The sequence below is a fragment of the Coregonus clupeaformis genome, chromosome 24 (genome assembly GCF_020615455.1).
Source record: "Coregonus clupeaformis isolate EN_2021a chromosome 24, ASM2061545v1, whole genome shotgun sequence".
In the NCBI taxonomy this organism is placed as follows: Eukaryota; Metazoa; Chordata; class Actinopteri; order Salmoniformes; family Salmonidae; genus Coregonus; species Coregonus clupeaformis.
The window spans coordinates 45,581,061-45,605,653 of NC_059215.1; the positions used below are offsets into that span (position 1 = coordinate 45,581,061).

At 41.7% G+C, this 24,593-nt stretch overlaps 1 protein-coding gene across 2 annotated transcripts; it reads left to right on the forward strand.

The window, feature by feature from the left end:
* Nucleotides 1-7,837: 7,837 nt before the first annotated feature.
* Nucleotides 7,838-24,437, forward strand: LOC121538595 (RNA-binding protein 39). Of its 2 annotated transcripts, XM_041846750.2 has the most exons (17): nucleotides 7,838-8,354; nucleotides 10,533-10,589; nucleotides 13,693-13,745; nucleotides 13,933-14,112; nucleotides 14,790-14,855; nucleotides 14,974-15,027; nucleotides 15,960-16,077; nucleotides 16,224-16,376; nucleotides 16,480-16,617; nucleotides 16,707-16,772; nucleotides 16,851-17,055; nucleotides 17,292-17,393; nucleotides 21,876-21,908; nucleotides 22,426-22,540; nucleotides 22,813-22,918; nucleotides 23,115-23,193; nucleotides 23,460-24,437. In XM_041846750.2, the coding sequence occupies exons 2-17, from the start codon at nucleotides 10,539-10,541 to the stop codon at nucleotides 23,558-23,560; spliced, it is 1,620 nt and encodes a 539-aa protein (XP_041702684.1). In that variant the 5' UTR covers nucleotides 7,838-8,354; nucleotides 10,533-10,538; the 3' UTR covers nucleotides 23,561-24,437. The 2 variants fall into 2 exon arrangements, with proteins under 2 accessions (XP_041702684.1, XP_041702685.1); XM_041846751.2 differs by lacking the exon at nucleotides 21,876-21,908 and having other exon boundaries at nucleotides 7,840-8,354; nucleotides 23,460-24,434.
* Nucleotides 24,438-24,593: the final 156 nt, after the last annotated feature.

A 24,593-nucleotide genomic window follows, 5' to 3' on the forward strand; every position in this document is an offset into this window, starting at 1 on the left:
AGTCCCACAGTGCCTGGGCAAGTCCCATCGTACTAGTTCCCAAGCCAGACGGTTCAGTACGATTTTGTAATGACTATCGAAAGTTGAATGAAGTGTCTGAATTTGATGCATACCCAATGCCTCGTGTCGATGATTTAATAGACTCCTTGGGGCATGCTCGTTTCCTAACCACTCTTGATCTCACAAAAGGCTACTGGCAGGTGCCCCTGACCCCGGCGTCTAAGGAGAAGACAGCCTTTGCCACCCCGGAGGGGCTCTACCAGTATACCCGACTTCCGTTTGGTCTCCACGGGGCACCTGCCACGTTCCAACGCCTGATGGATCGAGTCCTTGCGCCCCCACAAGAGTGCACGCAGCGGCTTATTTGGATGATGTTGTTATACAAAGTCCGGATTGGGCCAGCCACATACCCCGGGTACAAGCGGTGCTGGATTCGCTCAGGGAAGCAGGGCTCACGGCAAACCCGAAGAAGTGCAAGCTGGCCTTCAGTGAGACAAACTACCTGGGGTACACCATTGGGCGGGGGTTGGTCAAACCACAGGAAGCCAAACTGCGGGCCATACAGGACTGGCCGCAGCCCATCACCAAGAAGCAAGTAAGGTCATTTTTGGGCCTCGCTGGCTACTATAGACGCTTTATTGCAGATTTTGCTACCATAGCTGCACCGTTGACGGAGCTGACGACCAAACGCCACTCACGAATGGTGAAGTGGAACCCTGCGGCGGAGGCGGCTTTCCTCAACCTGGAGCGAGCACTCTGCTCCAGTCCGATCCTGGTAGCACCAGACTTCAAGAAGGAATTCATTGTCCAAGCGGATGCTTCGGAGGTGGGTCTGGGTGCTGTCCTCACCCAGGCACATGACAGTGAAGAACATCCCATTCTCTACCTAAGCAGAAAGTTACTTCCAAGAGAGAAGAACTATTCAACGGTGGAGAAAGAATGTCTGGCTGTAGTCTGGGCCCTGGAGTCCCTTCGGTTCTATCTCCTGGGCCGACGTTTCATGGTGGTATCTGATCACGCCCCTCTGCAGTGGATGGCCAAGAACAAGGAATCAAACAGTAGAGTAACCAGATGGTTTTTGAGCTTGCAACCGTTTAACTTTTCTGTTGTCCACAGGGCTGGCAAGCACCACGGCAATGCGGACGCCCTCTCCCGGCGTGATGCCTTCTTCGCTGCCTTTACCCCGACGAGGGCGTCGGTCCCGAGGGAGGGGATGTGTGATGTCACGAGAGGCTGTGTCCTGGAGGGACGTTACATCCCCCCTGAGGTGGCTGCAAACCCAGACAGCTATGGCTCCATCTGCTGGTATGGTCGGGAACTCCACCCCTCTATGGCCAATCTTCCCACGCAGCTGAAACAAATGAGGAGCTGATGAGCTGAAGGTTTGGGAAGGGGAAGAGACACACTGAGGGAGTGTGGGGGGGGTGAAGAGACACAGTCTCCAACCTGGGCTCTCTGGAGGACAAGAGTGCTGCACGTCCACTTCCATGAGGAATATAAGGATTTGGAGATACTTACCTTTGGGAAATACTCACCTTTGGATATATGCACCTGTGGAAATACGTGAGAGACATTTGGAAGGACTTTTTTGCTGGGTTGGCCACTAGCTGCAACGTGGACTACAGTAAGGCTGGGGAAAAGTTATCTGAGCGAGTGAGAATTATGATTTTGGATGTGGAAGAGACATCCCTGAACTGTTAACCCTTAAAGAGCCACAAGAGAACAGAATTTTGTTATATTTTCGTTAATTTCCCAAGACCTATAATAAAATCCTTGTTTTGTTTGAACCTTGTCTCCTTGCACTACTTGAGCAATCCCGCTGAAAGCTGTGTAGCCTCTCGTGACGTCACAATATATATATAAACGCAACATGTAAAGTGTTGGTCCCATATTTCATGAGCAGAAAAAAAAGATCTCAGAAAACACATTGAAATAGGTGGGTAAACCTTGGCAAGACATTCATTTTCACAGTATTTATGCCTCCAGATAGCGAAAGGGGGAGAAGAAACCAACGCTCAAAGTCAAGTTTAGTATGTTCTAGTAGCTTTGTGTAAAGTTTGCCTTTAGGAAGTCTTTAAAATGGATGGATGGAAGTGTAGCCAAACTAGTGGACCCATCATGCGGGAGAATAGAAAACATTTCACATTTATGCAGATTTAGTTTATAGCCAGATATTTTCCCAAAGGTTTCAAGAGTATTCAAAACCATTGGTGCACATAACATTGGATTAGAGATAAATAAAAGTATATCATCAGCATGAAGTGAGATTTTGTGTTCGAAGACCTCCTCTTATCACCCCTTTCACTACCTCACTGCTACGTAGAGCGATGGCTAGTGGCTCTTTGGCTATAGAAAAAAGGAATGGAGACATCGAATAACCCTACCTAGTGGAATGTTGTAAAGGAAAGTATTCAGAAAGGATGGCATTAGTTCGAACTGAAGCCAGTGGAGATTTGTAGATTATTTTAACGCATGAAATAAATGCATCTCCAAAACCAAAGCCTTTCAATGCTTGGAATAAATAATCCCATTCTATATGGTCAAATGCTTTTTTTGCATCCATCAACATAACTATTTCTAAGTTTGCAGAGGGTGGAGTATATATAATATTAAACAGGCGTCTCAATTTTTTTTTAAGAATGTCTGTTTTTAATAAACCCTGTTTGTTCGGGGTTGATTATAGAACGTAAGGCAGTCTCAAGGAGAAGGGTTTTAGCTAATATTTTATAGTCTACATCCAGAAGCGAAATAGGACTATTGGAGGCACACTCGGGGGGGGATCCTTATCTTTCTTTAGAATTATTGATATAGTGACTTGGTAAAAAGTCTGGGGTAGAAATTTCGTATCAAACGAGTGGGAGAAGGCTGAGGCTAAAAGCGGTACGAGTTCTTTAGCAAATGTCTTAAAAAATTCAGCTGAGAACCTGTCTGGTCCCGGTGTTTTGCCATTCTTTAAGGACTTTATGGCTTGTAAAATTTCTGAAGTTATAAGTGGTTTATCAAGATCCATTCTCACTTTGTCGTTTTGCTTAGGTATTGGTAAACTTGAGAGGAAAGTGTCTGTCAATGGGGAATCTCCAGAGGCTTCAGTGTGATATAAATCAAAGTAAACATTTGAAACTGATTATTGATCACATGGCTATCATTTGAAATCAGCCCTTCTTTTAATTTTTTTACCCATCTACCAATTGGTGCCCTTCTTTGTGAGGCATTGGAAAACCTCCTTGGTCTTTGTGGTTGAATCTGTGTTTGAAATTCACTGCTCGACTGAGGGACCTTACAGATAATTGTATGTGTGGGGTACAGAGATGAGGTAGTCACAGTGGCGAATCGTGACTATAGGACCTGGGCCTTCAAAGGGACCCAAAATCTTCCAATACGTTGTATCAAACAAAAAAATCTAGAAAATAACAGAAAACATAGCATCACTTAATGCGCCCGACAATATACAGTAGAAGTCGGAAGTTTACATACACTTAGGTTGGAGTCATTAAAACTTGTTTTTCAACCACTCCACACATTTATTGTTAACAAACTATAGTTTTGGCAAGCCGGTTAGGACATCTACTTTGTGCATGACACAAGTAGTTTTTCCAACAGTTGTTTACAGACAGATTATATCACTTATAATTCACTGTATCACAATTCCAGTGGGTCAGAAGTTTACATACACTAAGTTGACTGTGCCTTTAAACAGCTTAGGAAATTCCAGAAAATGATGTCATGGCTTTAGAAGCTTTTGATGGACTAATTGACATCATTTTAGTCAATTGGATGTGTACCTGTAGATGTATTTCAAGACCTACCTTTGCTTAACATCATGGGAAAATCAAAAGAAATCAGCCAAGACCTCAGAAAAAATATTGTAGACCTCCACAAGTCTGGTTCATCCTTGGGAGCAATTTCCAAACGCCTGAAGGTACGTTCATCTGTACAAACAATAGTACGCAAGTATAAACACCATGGGACCACGCAGCCATCATACCGCTCAGGAAGGAGACGCGTTCTGTCTCCTAGAGATGAACGTACTTTGGTGCGAAAAGTGCAAATCAATCCCAGAACAACAGCAAAGGACCTTTTGAAGATGCTGGAGGAAACCGGTACAAAAGTATCTATATCCACAGTAAAACAAGTCCTATATCGACATAACCTGAAAGGCCGCTCAACAAGGAAGAAACCACTGCTCCAAAACCGCCATGAAAAAGCCAGACTACGGTTTGCAACTGCACATGGGGACAAAGATCTTACTTTTTGGAGAAATGTCCTCTGGTCTGATGTATCAAAAATAAAACTGTTTGGCCATAATGACCATCGTTATGTTTGCAGGAAAAAGGGGGAACGCTTGCAAGCCGAAGAACACCATCCCAACCGTGAAGCACGGAGGTGGCAGCATCATGCTGTGGGGGTGCTTTGCTGCAGGAGGGGCTGGTGCACTTCAGAAAATAGATGGCATCATGAGGAAGGAAAATTGTGTGGATATTTTGAACCAACATCTCAAGACATCAGTCAGGAAGTTAAAGCTTGGTCGCAAATGGGTCTTCCAAATGGACAATGACCCCAAGCATACTTCCAAAGTTGTGGCAAAATGGTTTAAGGACAACAAAGTCAAGGTATTGGAGTGGCCATCACAATGCCCTGACCTCAATCCTATAGAAAATGTGGGGGCAGAACTGAAAAAGCGCGTGAGAGCAATGAGGCCTACAAACCTGACTCAGTTACACCATCTCTGTCAGGAGGAATGGGCCAAAATTCACCCAACTTATTGTGGGAAGCTTGTGGAAGGCTACCCGAAACGTTTGACCCAAGTTAAACAATTTAAAGGAAATGCTACCAAATACTAATTGAGTGTATTTAAACTTCTGACCCACTGGGAATGTGATGAAATAAATAAAAGCTGAAATAAATAATTCTCTCTACTATTATTCTGACATTTCACATTCTTAAAATAAAGTGGTGACCCTAACTGACCCGACAGGGCATTTTTACTAGGATTAAATGTCAGGAATTGTGAAAGACTGAGTTTAAATGTATTTGGCTAAGGTGTATGTAAACTTCCGACTTCAACTGTATTACCTAATTTCCTCGACCAACCTATTGACACATTGATTCTGTACCGGTACCCCCTGTATATAGCCTCCATACTGTTATTTAATTTTACTGCTGCTCTTTAACCTCTATGAGATCGGTGTCCTGTATATGTGACGGTTGAGCTAACGTGTGCTAATGTGATTAGCATGACTGCTGTAAGTAACAGCAAACTTTCCAGGACATAGACATGTCTTATATGGGCAGAAAGCTTAAATTATTGTTAGTCTTTTCTGCACTGTCCAATTTACAGTAGCTATTACAATGAGAAAATACCATGCTATTGTTTGAGGAGAGTGCACAACAACAAAAACCTATCACAGCAACTGGTTTGATACATTCACCTCTGAAGGTAAATAATGTACTTACTTCACTAGTCTTGCTCTGATTTGTCATCCTAAGAGCCCCAGAGACAAAACGTAGTATAGTTTTGTTTCATAAAATCCATTTTTATATTCAAATGTAGGAACTGGGTTCTACAGTTTGAACCCCTGCTGCCTCTGGCTCCACACCCACCCCGCCCGGCCATTTAGATGTGTGAAAGTTAGAGTATAAGCTAATGATCCATCATGTATGACATTCCTGGGAGTGTGTAAACTTACATTTTGTATTACCATATCTTTTTTGTATGTTCTCTATAGTTACGTACTTGAAATTGTATCAATTGACCAATTTGGCACATTTGGGCAGACTTGATACAAAATAGTCCAGTATTGCAATGCTTCACTGGATCAATCTGAAACTTTGCACACACACTCCTTCCATCTAGTGGCCAAAATCTAAATTGCGCCTAAACTGCAATATTATATTGTGGCCTTTCTCTTGCATTTCAAAGATGATAAAAAACAACAACAAAATTTGGGGTTTGTATGATCTTTTACCAGATCTAATGTGTTATATACTTCTACATTAATTTCACATTTCCACAAACTTCAAAGTTTTTCCTTTCAAATGGTATCAAGAATATGCATATCCTTGCTTCAGGTCCTGAGCTACAGGCAGTTAGATTTGGGTATGTCATTTTAGGCGAAAATTGAAAGAAAGGGTCCGATCCTTAAGAGGTTACTTATTTATTTTTTACTTATCAATTTTTTACTTAACACTTATTTTTCTTAAAACTGCATTGTTGGTTAAGGGCTTGTAAGTAAGCATTTCACTGTAACATCTACACCTGTTGTATTCAGCGCATGTGGCAATATAATTTTATTTGATTCCTGAGTGGCGCAGTGGTCTAAGGCAAGCTGTGCCACTAGAGATCCTGGTTCGAGTCCAGGCTCTGTCGCAACCGGGAGACCCAAGGGCTGCGATGCAGTGCCAATTGGTCCAGCGTCTTCCAACGTAGGGGAGGGTTTGGCCGGCAGGGATGTGGGTTCGTTTTCCACCGGGGGCCAGTATGAAAATAAAAAATTAAAAAAAACTATGCATTCACTAACTGTAAGTCGCTCTGGGTAAGAGCGTCTGCTAAATGACAAAAATGTAAATGAGCATAGAGTGAGGCGGTGGAGTACCCTGTTTTATCAGATCCTTGCTATCAGGGATCCTTGGGAGTCCCTACCCTATTGAAGTTGACATGTAAAATGGTGAGGGTTAAAGGTGGTTATGGTTAGCGTAAGGGTTAAGGGAGGAAGATGGCAGAAGTGGTTGATGAGTTCGAATTAAGCAGCGCGTCTAGTAAATTTGGTGAAGAACAATGTTCTGAGTGGACAACAGTAATATCGAAAACTGGAACAAAAAGGAAATTGTCTAAAATTGGAGTGGTGGATACATGTGTAAATGAAAATGAATCGCTTCTTGTTTGGATGCGTTTGTTGAGTAAGGATGCATATGTGGGAATCCCGTTTGAGGTGTTGAAAATTGTGAAGTATGCGCTTTGAAAAGTGGAGTCTGCCAGAGTGACCAAGAATGGTCTTACTTTGATTCATTGTATTTCTGAAGAGCAGAGGAAGATTGCAGTGGGCCTCAAAACAATCCGGACAACAGAAGTTTTGTGTTTTGAACATCGGAGTAGAGCACCCGTCAAATAAGTAATCTCAGGGGTGACGACGGAAGTTCAGGTTGAATACCTGAAGATAATTCCTTGCGTGGTTGGTGCCCGGCGTCTGACCCGCTGGGTGAATAGAGAAAAATAAGAAAGTCTGTCGGTCCTGTTGTTTTTTGATAAAGTACAAATACCTACGCATGTGAAGCTTGGTTATATAAGATACGCCTTAAGAGCTTTCGTCCCCAAACCATTACAGTGTAAGAATTGTAAAGGATTTGGCCATGTTTCAAGTGTGTGCTGACGAACAGAGTATACTGAAGAAAGGTGAGTAGAAGGACGACGGTGTTGCAATTGTGGTGGGTATCATGATCTTGTAAGGGTGAAGGAAATTGCAGTTGCAAAAGTTAGTGGTCAATCAAATCTCCGATGCAGAGGCGATTAAAATAATTGAGAAAACAAGTGATGCTAGTGAAGAGATGGTAGTGGATACACCACAGCCTGTATAAATGTTTGCTGCCAGACAAAAGATACCCTGTGGATTTTGTTGCGTTCATTTCCATAGTTATAAACTGTAGAGCACAAGTCTAAAAGAAACTAGACATTATTGTGGCTGCAGCAGAAACGTTTTTGGGACTCAGGGATTTTACATCGGAAGACCCGCCCTCCCAGGTTCCACTTGAGCCTGTGTAGGGATCAGATCTGTTTTATTTATTTATTTTTAAGAGAACAGTTGTTTTATTTATTTTTGTTCGTTTTTTTTGGTAGTTCCGTTTTGGGGGGGGGGTCCTGTTTCCATCCTGCATAGTAGGTGGCGGGATGCACATTAAATTGTGTGATCGCCAATATACCATAGAAGAATAAGTAGTAGTAGGGGTTAAGGTTAGGGACGTCCTAAGGACCCAGCATTGCACCGTTTTAGATAGGACCACCCTCATCGCAAGTCGTGTGTTGATCAGACGAGAGAACGCAATTTTAGAGAAGCTAATGAAAGTTGTTTTGTGAAACAACTTCAAACGCTAAAAAAGGTTATACACATTATAGCTAGCTATTATAAGGCTAAATACCTTACGGGCTGCTATTAATAATTTCGTTAGCTAGCTAATACGTTACGTTAGAGCGGAACGGGAGCTTTTTTTTCTTTTCAAACTGTTGTTGGGAAGGTGAAATTGGGCCAATTTTATCCTGAAGGAACGTTAGCTGGCTAGCTCACTGGCTGATTGATAAGTTTGCTAGCTAACTGAATTGTTTCTGCGCACAGAAGAAGCAGACGTTGGGACAAATCCCTGCGGTAAGTTAGCGACTACTATTACAAATCGCCACAGGCACATCTTCCTCAGATGGGTTTTGGCTAACGTTGTCTAACTAGGCTAGCTACGTTACTAGTAAACATATTGGTAGTAAGCCAGGTAGCTAGCTAATTTTACGCAAGTCAAGTTCAATGTGGTTCTTGCTCTAGCTTGTTGGAAGCTGCAGGAGTGTTGGTCAAAAAAAGGGACAGTAATGCGCTAGCTAGCAGATTGTAAAGAGCTTATGTGACGCTCAGGACTGTCAGAGTTTCTAAACCTAGAGGCGAGACTTCCGAGAACGCTTGCGACAGACCAGGCCGGGGTTTGAGAAGGCAATGAGATTCTTCCTTAGTTGTTAGTCTTCTCAAAATCTAAAGGCACAACCTAGATTCGAGCCAATGTCTTAAGTAGTTGAACATGTTATTTCTCCAGCCTCGCGAAAGTGACATACTGACACGTTTTAATTTTCGTCAAAAGCAACTTTATATCGAAAGAGTGCCGGCTTGCACATGACGTGTTACTACGTATGAGCTTAGCTAGCCAACGACGTCGCCATTACCTCGCCTAGAAGTGTGATCGGGGATTTCTATTGGAGGAGCAGTTTTGGCCTATCTTCAAACTGTACTGTTTTTGGTACTGTTTGGTATAATTTTATCCAGAATAGATTCCGACCCTACGCTTGTTTACAGCTGCACTGGGGTCGGACAGGCTTCCTAGGGTGTAAGGGGACAAAATGAAACTTTGGTTCTGATGCTAAACTTTGTATTCCATGTTATAGTATCACAGAACAGTTTATTTCATGAGGATAGGACTTACCATTGCTGAGATCTTATTTTGAAGTTATCAGAAAAGGTCAAAAAGGTTGTGGGCAGGTCAATGTTAACCCCTAGTCAATAATGGCACCAAATCACCTCTCTCAATTCAAAAATTCAACACGTTTTGTCCAATATCTCAAGATAGGGTGGTCATATTGTTTTGCCATTTTCAGAACTGATGTAGAACACAGATGATTCAAATAAATGTAAAATGCAATATTATTCAAAGTATGCACATTAATACACAATTACAGTAATTTAAGACTAATAATTTAAGGTAGGGTGGTGATATTATTAACAAATCAAAATGCTTTATGCAAAACTGAGTTTATAACAATTTGAAACAATTTATGAAATTAGAATAAAACTTGTTATACTACTTTATGTAAATTAGATACTTAATATGGTAATTAGTCTACGGAATAAAAAAATATACAGCATGTTACGCCCATTCATTTAAAGTAAGGTGGTTATATTGTTGACATATTTATGCAAAACTGGGATTTTACACTGAATTTGATGCTGGCACAAAACAGCCAATGCCATGCAGCGCTGCCTCTTGCCCGGCTTGTTACCTCAGCGAACTGCATCAGGCACTCCCACACAGCTAGCACTCATCGTGGAAATGGGTGTGGCAAAACATCAATTTGGACCAATCCCTGATAACCCATACATCAAAATGTAGCTACGAAGCTCTACTTTGTAGCCTGCTGTTTTTTTTTCTTGTGACAGAAGCAAAATCAACTTCTTACCTTATATTTCAGTCAAAAGTTGTCAGATGACCGTGAAACACCCTCAGGATTTCCCATACATACTTGGCGATACAATGTCACATCGATCTTACTCTGAGGAATACCCATCGTAAAGAGCAAATATGAACACGTGATTTTGCGGGTTTCACAAAAAAGGCTGTCCCTCAGATTTGAACGTTCTTAACACAGCACTTGCTTTACATTTGGGCTCATATTGCATATATATATTAACGTACAGTATTGGAATATTAAGACATGGGTAACAACTGCCGCATTCATGTTTTCAAAGGATTTATGTATTTTGACCACATGATTGACATTTAGTGAAAATAGATTTGTTTACCGATTTTTTTTTTTTTTTGAATTCTCACATAGCGTCCATTGTTTGTCGTGTCACCGAACACCTTAGGCTTCTTGTTTAGATTAAGACACCGCAGAGCCGGCACATTCAGAAAACTAACCTCAATCCAGGGATGAGAAATGCATTGTAACCCATCTATTCTGTGCCGGTTGTAGTAACAAGCTATCTAGCTAGACATATTTCTTCTCAAATGTCTTGCTTTTATCGCATGACTGATGTTTTGACTTGATTGTATCATGTTTTCTCTTTCAGGAGACCATGTCAGACGACTTTGACATTGAGGCTATGCTAGAGGCTCCATACAGAAAGGTGGGTAGCTAGAATTGCCAGGCTTGTAGCTATGTTTTTTTGTGCATTCACTATTTGCTGGTCTTGTATCATCTCTGCTGCTCAGATGTGTAGCTATTATTTATGGTTAAAGGATTGTGTGTGCTTCTCTCAAAATGTTTGAATGTGGTGTGTGTGATTCATTCAGACAAATCCAAAATTCGGAATAAACGCCCATCTATCTCTCTTTGTAGACTTGCCTAATGATATCTCACCTCTTCTCTCACCTTTTGATTCAAGTGTGAACTGTGGAAAAAAAGTAAGGTAGTAATTGCGCAATGTATTGATGTACTGTGATCCCCCTAGGACAAAAAGAGCCTCATTTTTGAACATCCTATCACCTGTTTGGTTACAACAAGGTGAATGCAAATGTGTGATAATCAGCACATTTTACCTCGCATGCAAAGGAGACAGTATTCACATTTTCTGTTGACATGGTAGCTAAAGGCATTTTCACCATGTTTACACCTAACGTTACAGTTGGATTGACCCATAGAAATATAATTACTGTGACACCAGTAGTTCTGGCACATATTCTATTTATATGCATTGACCTTTGTTGATCAGTGTCAATCAAGTAAGTCTGACCTGAAATAGGCCTTACATGTATTAGTACCTATTTTATCCTTACATTTGGCTTTAGTAGATTCGTCTACTCTATAGTACACTTTAACAAATCATTGATAAGGCTTAAATGTGTAGTCACGATTTTACCAAGGTCAACAAAACAAGCTATTGATTATTTTAAAATATGAATAGTTTCTCCCTGCCCAAGTCTATTGTGATGGTTTCCGATTTTGTAAATCAGCATCTTGACTTTGCATGCCTTTTAACACCAGTAATTTTCGTTTATTTTCTTACTACAATTTATTTGTAAGATTTATTTAAAAATTTCATTTCTATTATAAATGTAGTTAATGATTTCACCAGTATGAGTATTTTCCCCCTAATAAATACAAGCCATTCAAATACAAACACATCCATTCAGCTGGCACAAAATACAAATAAATAAATAGGACATTTAACATGAGGCTGAACTAGTGGATTTTTTTTTTTCTTCAGTTTTACTTGGGAGTCCATATTACTAAGCAGTGTGAATCCCTGTTTTCTTCCGGGCGAGATGTGTGACAGAGGTGGCATCGAACTCTTACAGTCCAAGAACGAAAATGGGTGAAGATCACTGGACTGACATCAACCACAGGATCTCTTTTTAGCGGCTGTGGGCCAAGCATGGCCTCAGTGGGCTTAGGAACAGATAGTGGTATTGGTACGACAAAGGAGGGGTGGGGTTGAGATGACCAAACAGTTTCCATGGCTTACTGTAGCATTCCAAAATAGTCTTATTTTCCCATAGACCTAGACTTTTGGTTGGATTGAGTACTGTACAGTCGTGGTCAAAAGTTTTGAGAATGACACATACTATTTTTCACAAAGTCTGCTGCCTCAGTTTTGATTATGGCAATTTGCATATACTCCAGAATGTCATGAAGAGTGGTCAGATGAATTGCAATTAATTGCAAAGTCCTTCTTTGCCATGAAAATTATCTTAATTTAAAAAAAGCATTTCCACTGCATTTCAGCCCTGCCACAAAAGGACCAGCTGACATCATGTCAGTGATTCTCTTGTTAACACAGGTGAGAGTGCTGATTGAGTTAGAATAACAGACTGGAAGCGTTAAAAGGAGGGTGGTGCTTGAAATCATTGTTCTTCCTCTGTTAACCATGGTTGACTGCAAGGAAACACGTGCCGTCATCATTGCTTTGCACAAATATTGCTGCTAGGAAGATTGCACCTAAATCAACCATTTATCGGATCATCAAGAACTTCAAGGAGAGAGGTTCAATTGTTGTGAAGAAGGCGTCAGGGCGCCCAAGAAAGTCCAGCAAGCGCCAGGACCGTCTCCTAAAGTTGATTCAGCTGCGGGATCGTGGCACCACCAGTGCAGAGCTTGCTCAGGAATGGCAGCAGGCAGGTGTGAGTGCATCTGCACGCACAGTGAGGCGAAGACTTGGAGGACGGCCTGGTGTCAAGAAGGGCAGCAAAGAAGCCACTTCTCTCCAGGAAAAACATCAGGGACAGACTGATATTCTGCAAAAGGTACAGGGATTGGACTGCTGAGGACTGGGGTAAAGTAATTTTCTCTGATGAATCCCCTTTCCGATTGTTTGGGGCATCCGGAAAACACCTTGTCCGGAGAAGACAAGGTGAGCGCTACCATCAGTCCTGTGTCATGCCAACAGTAAAGCATCCTGAGACCATTCATGTGTGGGATTGCTTCTCAGCCAAGGGAGTGGGCTCACTCACAATTTTGCCTAAGAACACAGCCATGAATAAAGAATGGTACCAACACATCCTCAGAGAGCAACTTCTCCCAACCATCCAAGAACAGTTTGGTGATGACCAATGCCTTTTCCAGCATGATGGAGCACCTTGCCAGAAGGCAAAAGTGATAACTAAGTGGCTCGGGGAACAAAACGTCTACATTTTGGGTCCATGGCCAGGAAACTCCCCAAACCTTAATCCCATTGAGAACTTGTGGTCGATCCTCAAGAGGCGGGTGGACAAACAAAACCCCACAAATTCTGACAAACTTCAAGCATTGCTTATGCAAGAATGGGCTGCCATCAGTCAGGATGTGGCCCAGAAGTTAATTGACAGAGGTCTTGAAAAAGAACAACACTGCAAATATTGACTCTTTGCGTAAACTTAATGTAATTGTCAATAAAAGCCTTTGACACTTATGGAATGCTTGTAATTATACTTCAGTATACCATAGTAACATCTGACAAAAATATCTCATAACACTGAAGCAGCGAACTTTGTGAAGACCCAAACTTGTGTCATTCTCAAAACCTTTTGACCACGACTGTACAATATGTAGTTATAACAGCGGGGGGAGTAATGGGAGTGGAACTCTACCGGGGCTGTAGAAGTACCGCCTTAGATACTTGTCCAAACATATTAGTAATGTTAACAGTATTTTTACTATATTAATATATTCTGTATTTTCTTGTTCCCTTACCCCTGACGACTTGCAATGTTTCCTCTACATCCTCATGATGTTCTTCTATCAACCCTGCTTAGGATGAGAGAAAGTCCTCTAGTGCTAACGGACATGAAGAGCGCAGTAGGAAGAAGTAAGTACTGATTTTAAACTCTTTGCTAAACCATCTCCACATTATCGTGTCAGTTAGTTGCTACTAGTCATGCTTCAATCATGTAACCTTTTGGAAACTGCATCAGTGATGGATAGGAGATGTCTGAAGTGTCTGTTTACAATTGTATTCGGTGACTGCACCCTGATAATGTCATCCTGTGTTCCAGGAAAAAGAGGAGCCCGAGCTCTGACAAGCGCAGAAGCAAGAGCAAAGACGGGAAGAAGAGCCGTGATCGGAAGAGGAGCAAGAGTTGGGAGAAGAAACGGAGCTGCAGTAAAGAGCGCCGCCGCAGTGGCTCCCGTAGCAGCGAACATGCTATATGCTACAGAGGACACCGGAGCCCCTTGTATGTATAGCATGGTTTTCCAAACTCAGTGCACGTTTTGGTTTTTGCCCTAGCACTACACAGCTGATTTCAAAGAATCAACTGATCATCATGCTTTGATCATTTGAGTCAGCTGTGTAGTGTAAGGTCAAAAAACCAAAACGGGCACCCCTTGGGTTCCTGAGGACCGAGTTTGGGAAATGCTTATGTATAGAGTATTTTTCCTGTGTCACAATTTTTGGCCTTCCTTATGTCTTGTGTTCTGTCTGTGTTGTCTGCAGACAAAAATGGGTTGGATTAATCTGCTATATCTCCTCGTTGGACGTAATTTGTGGTTTCCACCGTGAAAGCTGTTGTCTATAGAAACTTTGTGTTGATGAAATGAAACCGGGTTTTGTATTTAAAAGCGGTGTAGTTTGTTGCCTTCTATGTTGAAGTTCACGCATGAGACGGATAACTGAAGCCATAGCCCTGGGGTTTGTGTCCTCAGGTCAACCCCCTCCCTGTTTATGTGACCGGGCTGATGTGTTTCAAGAGAAGTAGAGTACACAAAGTAGGCCCAAATGAGTGGGGGGAACTAAGTTGGAAACTAAGTTGAATAGAATATTACTTATGTATTAAAAACCTATACAGTTTGGCATATAACCTTAATCAGTAGGAGGCATACATACTGAGCTGAACCTTGTTTTACACCCTAGTTTAGGGCTGAAATTTTATGGTGGTCCGGGAGGGAAGATTGGTCCACCACATGCCAACAAACTAAGGTTTTTATGATTAAATTCTTTGTGAATTGTTGGTGGTTGCCTTTTGGATGTCTTGTCAATAAAGTATGTATGTGAAGTCTGGGTAAGAACTAAACGTTGTGATTGTACTTTTTTTCAGTTGGAGACGCTCAAGAAGTCATAGCCCCTTCAAGAAAGACAAGAGTCCAGTAAGGTGAGATACACAGCTGGATTGTCTAGTTAGAAGCCGCAGTGGAGAGGGTAAAAAGCTTCAAGTTCCTTAGCATGCACATCACGGAGGACCTGAAATGGTCCCTCCACACCGACAGCGTGGTGAAGAGGTTGCAACAGCGCCTCTTCAACCTCCGGAGGCTGAAGAAATTTGGCTTGGCCCCCAAGACCCTCACAAACTTCTACAGATGCACCATCGAGAGCATTCTGTCAGGCTGTATCACCGCCTGGTGCGGCAACTTCACCGGCCGCAACCACAGGGCTCTCCAGAGGGTGGTGCGGTCAGCCAGCGCATTATCGGGGGCACACTGCCTGCCCGCCAGGACATCTACAGCACCCAGTGTCACAGGAAGGCCAATAAGATCATTAAGAAGATGGAGACCGTACAGGTGCATCAAAGCTGGGACCGAGAGACTGATAAACAGTTTCTATCTCCAGTCCATCAGACTGTTAAACAGCTATCACAAGCAAGCTGGTACCCTGCCCTGAACCTTAGACTGCTGCCCTATGTACATAGTAATTGAACACTGGTCACTTTAAATGTTTACATACTGTTTTACCCACTTTATATGTGTATATACTGTATTCTAGTCATGACTTATCCTATATAACTACTGCTAAATACACCATTTATATACATATTTATATTCTGGACATCGTACTGAGACGTCTTAATTTCTTTTGTTTTTTTAATTTTGAGATTGTGTGTGTTGTTGTATTGCTAGATATTCCTGCTTTGTTGGAGCTAGACGTAAGCATTTCGCTGCACCTACGATCAAATCTGTGTACGCGACCAATAAACTTTGATGTGATTTAGAAGCGCTATCATGGTTTCAGACAAGTTTTGTGAACAGGACTCTTTGCTCACCATTCATGAAAATGATCTATGTTACTCCGTTTTTTCTCTTTTTCAAGGCAACCAATTGACAACCTGACCCCAGAGGAGAGGGATGCCCGTACTGTTTTTTGTATGCAGCTGGCAGCCAGAATCAGACCACGAGACCTAGAGGACTTCTTCTCAGCCGTGGGGAAAGTCAGTATTCGCAGTTTACAAACTTAAAAGTATATTGCATTATCTCTTTGACGCATGAAATAATTCAACATCGAGACTTTATTTAACTACTGGTCTTTAGGAAGGTGCTCACTCTTGATACACGATTACTATTTTATCCCCTGTAGGTGAGAGACGTGAGGATGATCTCCGACAGAAACTCCAGGAGGTCAAAGGGCATTGCCTACATTGAGTTTCTGGAAGTGAATTCAGTCCCGCTGGCTATTGGCTTGACTGGTCAGAGACTTCTAGGAGTGCCCATCATCGTGCAGGCCTCTCAGGTAGTTGATTTAACTATAGCATTGATGGAATTAGTAAATGTGATGTCACCTTTCACCGCTTACTTGGCAGATGGCATAGACTCACCATTTTGTGTGTGTGCAGGCTGAGAAGAACAGAGCTGCAGCAATGGCCAACAACCTTCAGAAGGGTAATGCTGGCCCCATGCGGCTGTATGTGGGCTCTCTGCACTTCAACATCACAGAGGAGATGCTGCGAGGCGTCTTTGACCCTTTCGGAAGGGTAAGGAGGAAACACCATTACTTATCAATTACATTTTAACCTCCATCTACACTAACTCTCTTTATATATATAACTGTTTTCATAAACAGATTGAGAGCATACAACTGATGAATGACAGTGAAACTGGACGATCCAAAGGATATGGTTTCATCTCAGTAAGTTCCTGATTTAGACTTACAATAGATTGGGCTGTGTGCCATTTTAGTTAGCTGATTCACACTGTGTTATTGTAGTTTGCAGATGCAGAGTGCGCTAAGAAGGCCCTGGAGCAGCTGAATGGCTTTGAGCTGGCCGGACGGCCCATGAAGGTTGGTCACGTGACGGAACGCACCGACTCCTCCACCGCCAGCTCCTTCCTGGACAACGACGAGCTGGAGAGGACGGGCATCGACCTGGGCACCACCGGGCGCCTGCAGCTCATGGCCCGGCTGGCTGAGGGTGAGATTTGGTCTTTTTGGCGCTCATAATTGCCATTAGGTTTATTTGTCAGCCGTAAGTGAAAGTTGAGCTTAGTATTCGATATCTCTACCTGTTGTGCTTAAATGTAAAACTAATTGGTCAACCAAGGTGTTGATACCCCAGTTGACTTCTATAATCGTTCCAGTATGTGTGCTCAAGTTGTTTTGAATAGCTTTGAACAGACTTGATGCTAATGAATAGTTTGTTTCCCTCAGGTACTGGTCTTCAGATCCCTCCAGCTGCACAGCAGCCTCTACAGATGAGTGGTTCCATCCACTCTACTCCAATCCACTTCAGCAACATGGCAGCTGGTACAGGTAGGCTCGTTATCCATGTGTAACGTATCATACTGCATATTGTGGAAGGAACTACTCATCTAAGGACATTTGAAGTTTGAGCTTATTGATACCTCATGCAAATGTGAAATGCACCACTAAGTTTGCTTTGGCTATTAATCATAAAACTCATTCTAAAGGTAGGTAGCAAAGGAAAGCTGTCAGACATGCTTTGGCAGTATGATTTCCAGTGACCTTTTTGCTCCTCCCTTAATTTGGTCTGTGATGTATCAGAAAACGATGCAAAGCCTCCCGAGTGGCGCAGCGGTCTAAGGCACTGCATCGCAGTGGTCTAAGGCACTGCAGACCCGGGTTCGATCCCAGGCTGTGTCACAATCGGCCGTGACCGGGAGTCCCATAGGGCGGCACACAATTGGCCCAGCGTCGTCCGGGTTAGGGGAGGGTTTGGCCGGGTGGGCTTTACTTGGCTCATCACGTTCTAGCGACTCCTTGTGGCGGGCCGGGCGCCTGTACTGGCGGTCATGGATGCACATAATGTTAACCCATTTAGTCTCCGGATAATGTGAACCCTCTTTGCAAGTTGTCTTTTTTTTATGCCCCCTTTTTCTCCCCAATTTCGTGATATCTAATTGCGATCTTGTCTCATCGCTGCAACTCCCCAACGGGCTCGGGAGAGGCGAAGGTCGAGTCATGCGTCCTCTGAAACATGACCCGCCAAACCTCCGACACATTGGTGCAGCTGGCTTACGGGATAAGCGGGCGGGTGTTAAGAAGCCTTGCAAAAGTATTCATCCCCTTTGGCGTTTTTCCTATTTTGTTACATAACAACCTGTAATTTAAATAGATTTTTCTTTGGATTTCATGTAATGGACATACACAAAATAGTCCAGATTTGTGAAGTAAAATGAAAGAAATAACTTGTTTCAAAAAATTTGAAATAATAAATAACGGAAAAGTGGTGAATGCATATGTATTCACCCCCTTTGCTATGAAGCTCCTAAATAAGATCTGGTGCAACCAATTACCTTCAGAAGTCACATAATTAGTTAGATTGCACACAGGTGGACTTTATTTAAGTGTCACATGATCTCAGTGTGTGTATATATACACCTGTTCTGAAAGGCCCCAGAGTCTGCAACACCACTAAGCAAGCGGCACCATGAAGACCAAGGAGCTCTCCAAACAGGTTAGGGACAAAGTTGTGGAGAAGTACAGATCAGGGTTGGGTTACAAAAAAATATCCGTAACTTTGAACATCCCACGGAGCACCATTAAATCCATTATTAAAAAATTGAAAGAATATGGCACCACAACAAACCTGCCAAGAGATGGCCGCCCACCAAAACTCACGGACCAGGCAAGGAGGGCATTAATCAGAGGGCAACAAAGAGACCAAAGATAACCCTGAAGGTGCTGCAAAGCTCCACCGCGGAGATTGGAGTATCTGTCCATAGGACCACTTTAAGCCGTACACTCCACAAAGCTGGGCTTTATAGAAGAGTGGCCAGAAAAAAGCCATTGCTTAAAGAAAAAAATAAGCAAACACGTTTGGTGTTCGCCAAAAGGCATGTGGGAGACTCCCCAAACATATGGAAGAAGGTACTCCGGTCAGATGAGACTCAAATTGTGCTTTTTGGCCATCAAAGAAAACACTATGTCTGGCGCAAACCCAACACCTCTCATCACCCCGAGAACACCATCCCCACAGTGAAGCATGGTGGTGGCAGCATCATGCTGTGGGGATGTTTTTCATCGGCAGGGATTTGGGGTTTATTTATAAATCTATAAAAACATGCAAAGAGGGTTAACATTATCTGGAGACTAAATGGGTTAACATTATCTGCATCCATGACCACCAGTACAGCGGTTCTTCCTTTAAAAGTTGTGTCATACTGCAGCACAGCTTGCGGTGTGCTGCGGAATGGTATGGCACTGTTGGAGTGCATGACGTCATAATATTTTACTGTCAGCCATTGTTGCCGTTTAATGCTAGTTTGACCACCAGAGGGCATCTTTGAGAAGCTAAGTTATTGAAATGACATGGAGCTGTAGGCCTAAGAGTCCTGTCTACTGTAGCTGTTTTAGCGTAACTTACTTATTGGCATAAAGGCCTACTTCAATATACAGGTTATCATTAATTCATTTGTGCATGTCATCACACAGCATACAAGTCATCCATGTCTTTAAATACAGTCATGCGTTTTAGTTATAAAATGAAATAACAAAGGGAGCCTTGAATAATTAAACAATGAATAAACCGCAACATGTCGGCTAAAGCGATTGAATTCACAAATGCATTTGACTGTTTTTAATATTGGCTGTACTAGAGACTTTAAAACTTTTGTTTTGTTTTGTTAGAACAGACTATATGGGATTGATAATTTGTTTGTAAATTATTATTGTATTTGTTGTGCTTTTTATACTGTTAGAAATGTAGCTTAATTAAATGGATTAATATTATGGTGTTTCTATTCCAAGAAAAACGAAAATGCATTTTACAGTAGGCTATGTAGGCCTCAGTGTTTCCGTTAGGAAAATATGGCGCTGTACAACGTGACCGGTTGGGAGTAGACCTAGGCTTCTAAGCGACTCAGAGTGAAGAGCAAAATAATCCTACAATTTCCACACCCTCAGTCAACACATATTTTAAGAAATAATGGAATATAACAGACCATTTTTGTTTCTCTTAGAATAAAAACCTTAGTGTAACAACCATTTTAATAAGTAATAAGCTACAGTCCAGTTAAAGCTTCTTCTGACAAAGTAGAAACAAAGGAAGAGCAAATCTTAAACTATTGTTCTAAATTCAATAACTCTTCTTCATCCTCATCATTCCATTAATTCAAATAGAATTGTAATACATTTTGTCACTCCTGTTCAACAACTCCAAATTGATTTTGCATGTGCTCTAAAGGGATAACTTGAAATAATATGATATAGGTTAATTAAATAATCAAAAGGAAAAATGTGATTTATTTATTAGCCTAGTGGATATAAGTATTTTAGGCATATTGTGAATTAGGCCTCATGTAAAATCATTGTCAAAGGTGCAAGAGATACTATTGCATGACAAACAGGTGCTGTTAGATTACAATAATTTATCTGCCAGTTTGGAACAGTGTAAACAATACTAAATAAATTATAAGTAATACCAGAGAGTCTGTTCTAATGAAAAATGTGTAAAGCCTTTAATACAGCATAGCAAATTTTAAAAACAGACGGATTTATGAAATTGCTTTATCCTACATTTTGCGGTTGCATGAGGCTTGGTGATCACAGAATCAGTAGGATATAAAACAAACACTCAAATAGGCAATAGAAGCAGGAACAGCATAGGGCTGAATGACTCACTCATTCCTGGCTTTCGTTCAAAAGAAGTTATAATGCAGGGTTAAATAAGACTCAACTCTGACTGACCGCAGCATCTATCGGTAGTCTAAACTGTGGCACAAATTGGGGGATTTTTCACACCTAGCCAAGCAATTAGACTATCCTTTTGTAAAAAAATAAAAAGTCAGTCCACAAGTGTAATTACGCTATTGTATTTACCCAAGTTCTCTCAACTCTGGAACCACCCGTCAGCTTCTTTGTTGTTGTTGTTGCCTGATGCAGGACTCAAGTGCCAAAGAGGAGACTCTTGGACTGAAACATTCACACCTCCATTAATTTAGGAAAAGATTGTCAATTTGTGCCACAGTTCAGACTACCGATAGATCAGCGTTCTAACTCCCCCTTGTGATAGTGTGGTGCAATGACAGAATTACGCAATTTAGCACAATCTGCCACAAATGGTAGCGGCATAAGCTCAAAACTTTTGATTGAGGAACCACTGTATATGATCATCTCAAATGAACCGCCATAAGACTTCTCATCTTTTCTCACTATCATTTCTCCTTTAATGATCTCTTCCACATTTATCCAATAGATCCACATGTAAACACTAAAGGCCAATCCGGCATTGCCACCAACACTCATTATGAGGTATGTTAATCACTTCTGATCACATCCCTGCAACAACCTGCCATGACGTTGTCAGCCTCTGATGAAAGAGTTGGTCTCTGAGATGTCTATGTGAAAGCTGTTTTTTCACTCACCGTGGCCCTGCTTGAAAAGAGCACATTGAATATCATGGGCAACTGGTATGAAACCCAGAATGAGTTTACATCATTCAAGTCAACCCGTGTGTTGTTTTGACTTGCCAAAGCCAGCAGTTTGTCTTGCTAAGTGAAGGGACTCTTCAAACTTATGTAACACACTACAATATCACAGTACCATGTTAGATGTGAATGCTGATATTGAAGTAGCATGCAGAAACAGGATAACCTTTGCTTCTCTCACATTGTTTGCCATATGCTATGGCTGTCCTCTTCTAGCACCTAGGCCTAATGGTTTGATGTGCAGCGTAGTAAGTCCATGGTCTTCATCCATTGTGCATCGTTCCATCCTCACAACCTTTTCTAACTGAAGTGCAAGTCTTTAATTTCTCTTCTTCTAATCTTTTAGACATACAAGCCAGGCTGAACCCACCCCCTGAAGGTGAATGTGAAAGAAAGTGTACAGCTTCTCAAATCTGCACATGATTTAATGCTCATCTAAAATAAATCATTTCGTTTCAAGTTCTCATGTTTCAAACCGGAGAGAAATCCCCCATGGTCATTTTTTCTTGTATTGGTCTGAAATCATTGCGGTCATGCATACCCACATTTATTTTTGTTTAAGCCACATTATAAGATTCTCAAGCTGTCTGTTATTATCTCTGGTTTTCTTGTGTGTAACTACATTGTGTCCAAACGTGCATTGAAACAACACAGAGGAAAAACCAGTCCTGTACTTTGAGATGTATTCATTGATTGTCTTGGTAAAGGGGGCAGGGAATGGAAAGGATGGTCAGCTTGATGTTCTCAGTTAGAAGCAGGGTTGGGGTCAGTTAATGCCATTGAAATTCCAGTCAGTTAAGGAACTGATCAATTCCTCAGACAGGAATTGATCTGCACTTGACTCCAGCTCTGGTGAGAAGGACCTCTGTTAATGATACTGTCATCTCCTTTTACAGCTCCTGCCACCCCTTCACTGAACCTGGCTCCAAGCATGAACCAGGCCATGAACCTCACAACGCAGCCACTGGCTACTCACTGCCTACAGCTGTCCAACATGTTCAACCCACAGTCGTAAGACACTACTTTAACCTTTTCATTTCATGATGAAAGGAAGCATTGTTTTAGAGTTTTAATAAAATTCACTGAACTAAGTTCACAAATGCATCCCCAAATATAAGATTAGGATAGAATTAGAAGATACTGAACGATTGTAAACTAATTAATTTGTTTCTGGGAGCCAAAAAGTATTTACTTTCAATGTAAATGTAACTGGTCATTTCCTGAAGCTGGGTTAGGTCAGATGAGTTTGATGAATGGCTTGAAATTACCAGCCTCTTTTCCAGGGAAAATGAACCCGGCTGGGACGTCGAGATTCAAGATGACGTCATTGAGGAGTGCAACAAACACGGTGGAATTGTCCACATATACGTCGACAAGAACTCCCCTCAGGTAAACCGCTTTTGAAATGCACTTTAAAGAAGTGAATAGGTCTAAGGTGGTCCAGCAAATTACGCACTTTGTAAATAAATTATAAATGCATTCACCATTTCTTTATTGTCAATTATACCATTTTACCCATCAAATAGTCTGTTGCAAATTGAACGTTGTCTTATTGCCCTTACCTCATTACTTCTTTCCTTTATAGGGCAACGTGTACGTAAAATGCCCCACAATCCCAACAGCACTGGCTGCAGTGAATGCGCTACATGGGCGGTGGTTTGCAGGTGGGTATCCTTGTACCAATGGATTATGTATGGTCATTCTTTGATATTTATATACCTTGCATTTAGATCAGTTATGTTTGTGGCTAGGGATGGTGGGAACTAACCAAAATTAAATAGTACCATGTTTAGGGAATTTCTGCTGCTGATTTGTAATCTATAGCTCGATTATGTTCTTTAGAACTCTCAGGTTTCTACATTTAATAAATGACTAATTCATATGTATTTGACAAGTATTGATGTATTTTTTTTTCTCTCTCTCTCCGTAGGTAAAATGATCACTGCAGCGTACGTACCCCTCCCAACCTACCACAACCTATTCCCTGATTCGGTAACGGCCGCCCAGTTATTGATGCCTGTGCGGCGATGAGCCTGCCATGCATGGAGTAGATGTCACAACGCTTGTTGGCTTCAAGAATGTACATACTTTTTTGCTAATATGTTGGGCTCTTATTGAACAGAGTAGTGAATTACTGTACCAGTACACCCTACCTTAATCTAGAAATACAAAGGTTTTGAAGGAGATTTAAAATGTTTTATTGTTCAGTCTGACAGCCATCAGAAGCTTGAGTTCTTCTGTAACCACACATTTCTGTAGCTGCACTTGAGCAAATTACGTTGTGTGTTTCAACCTGTATTGTAAGACTACAGTTGGGGGTTTTGGTGGGGGTAGGGGCGCGCTGGGTACAGAGTTGTTATACAGATGTTTTACAGTGGGAAGTGGGAACTGCGTATATTTCTGTTGAAACTGACCCCAGAAGAACAACCCATTTTTGGGACAGCCCAAACAAATGAACCTGTGACTCAAATTGCAGTCTGCCCTATGCTGTCCTCATCCCATTACCACATTTATATTGTACATTTAGTCAGTCAGTTGTGCTTTTAGAAATGTTCATTTGCCATGTACGTTTTTGTCAGTTAATGTGTTAAATTAAAAGAACGATGCCTACAAACAGATAATTTTTTTTTACAACTTCAAGGTATTCATTGTACCATTAGAAATGGTATTGCTACTATTTACACCACGGGTATGGTACTGATTGATAAGTCAATACATTTAGCAGTACATAACTGGTCAATAGAGTTAGACGTTTTGTGCTTGGAACTTCAGATAATCTTGACAATTTTTCTCCAACTCAATTAGTATTTGGTAGCATTGCCTTTAAATTGTTTAACTTGGGTCAAATGTTTCGGGTAGCCTTCCACAAGCTTCCCACAATAAATTGGGTGACTTTTTGCCTGTTCCTCCTGACAGGGCTGGTGTAACTGAGTCAGGTTTGTAGGCCTCCTTGCTCGCACACGCTTTTTCAGTTCTGCCCACACATTTTATATAGGATTGAGGTCAAGGCTTTGTGATGGCCACTCTTGACTTTGTTGTCCTTAAGCCATTTTGACACAACTTT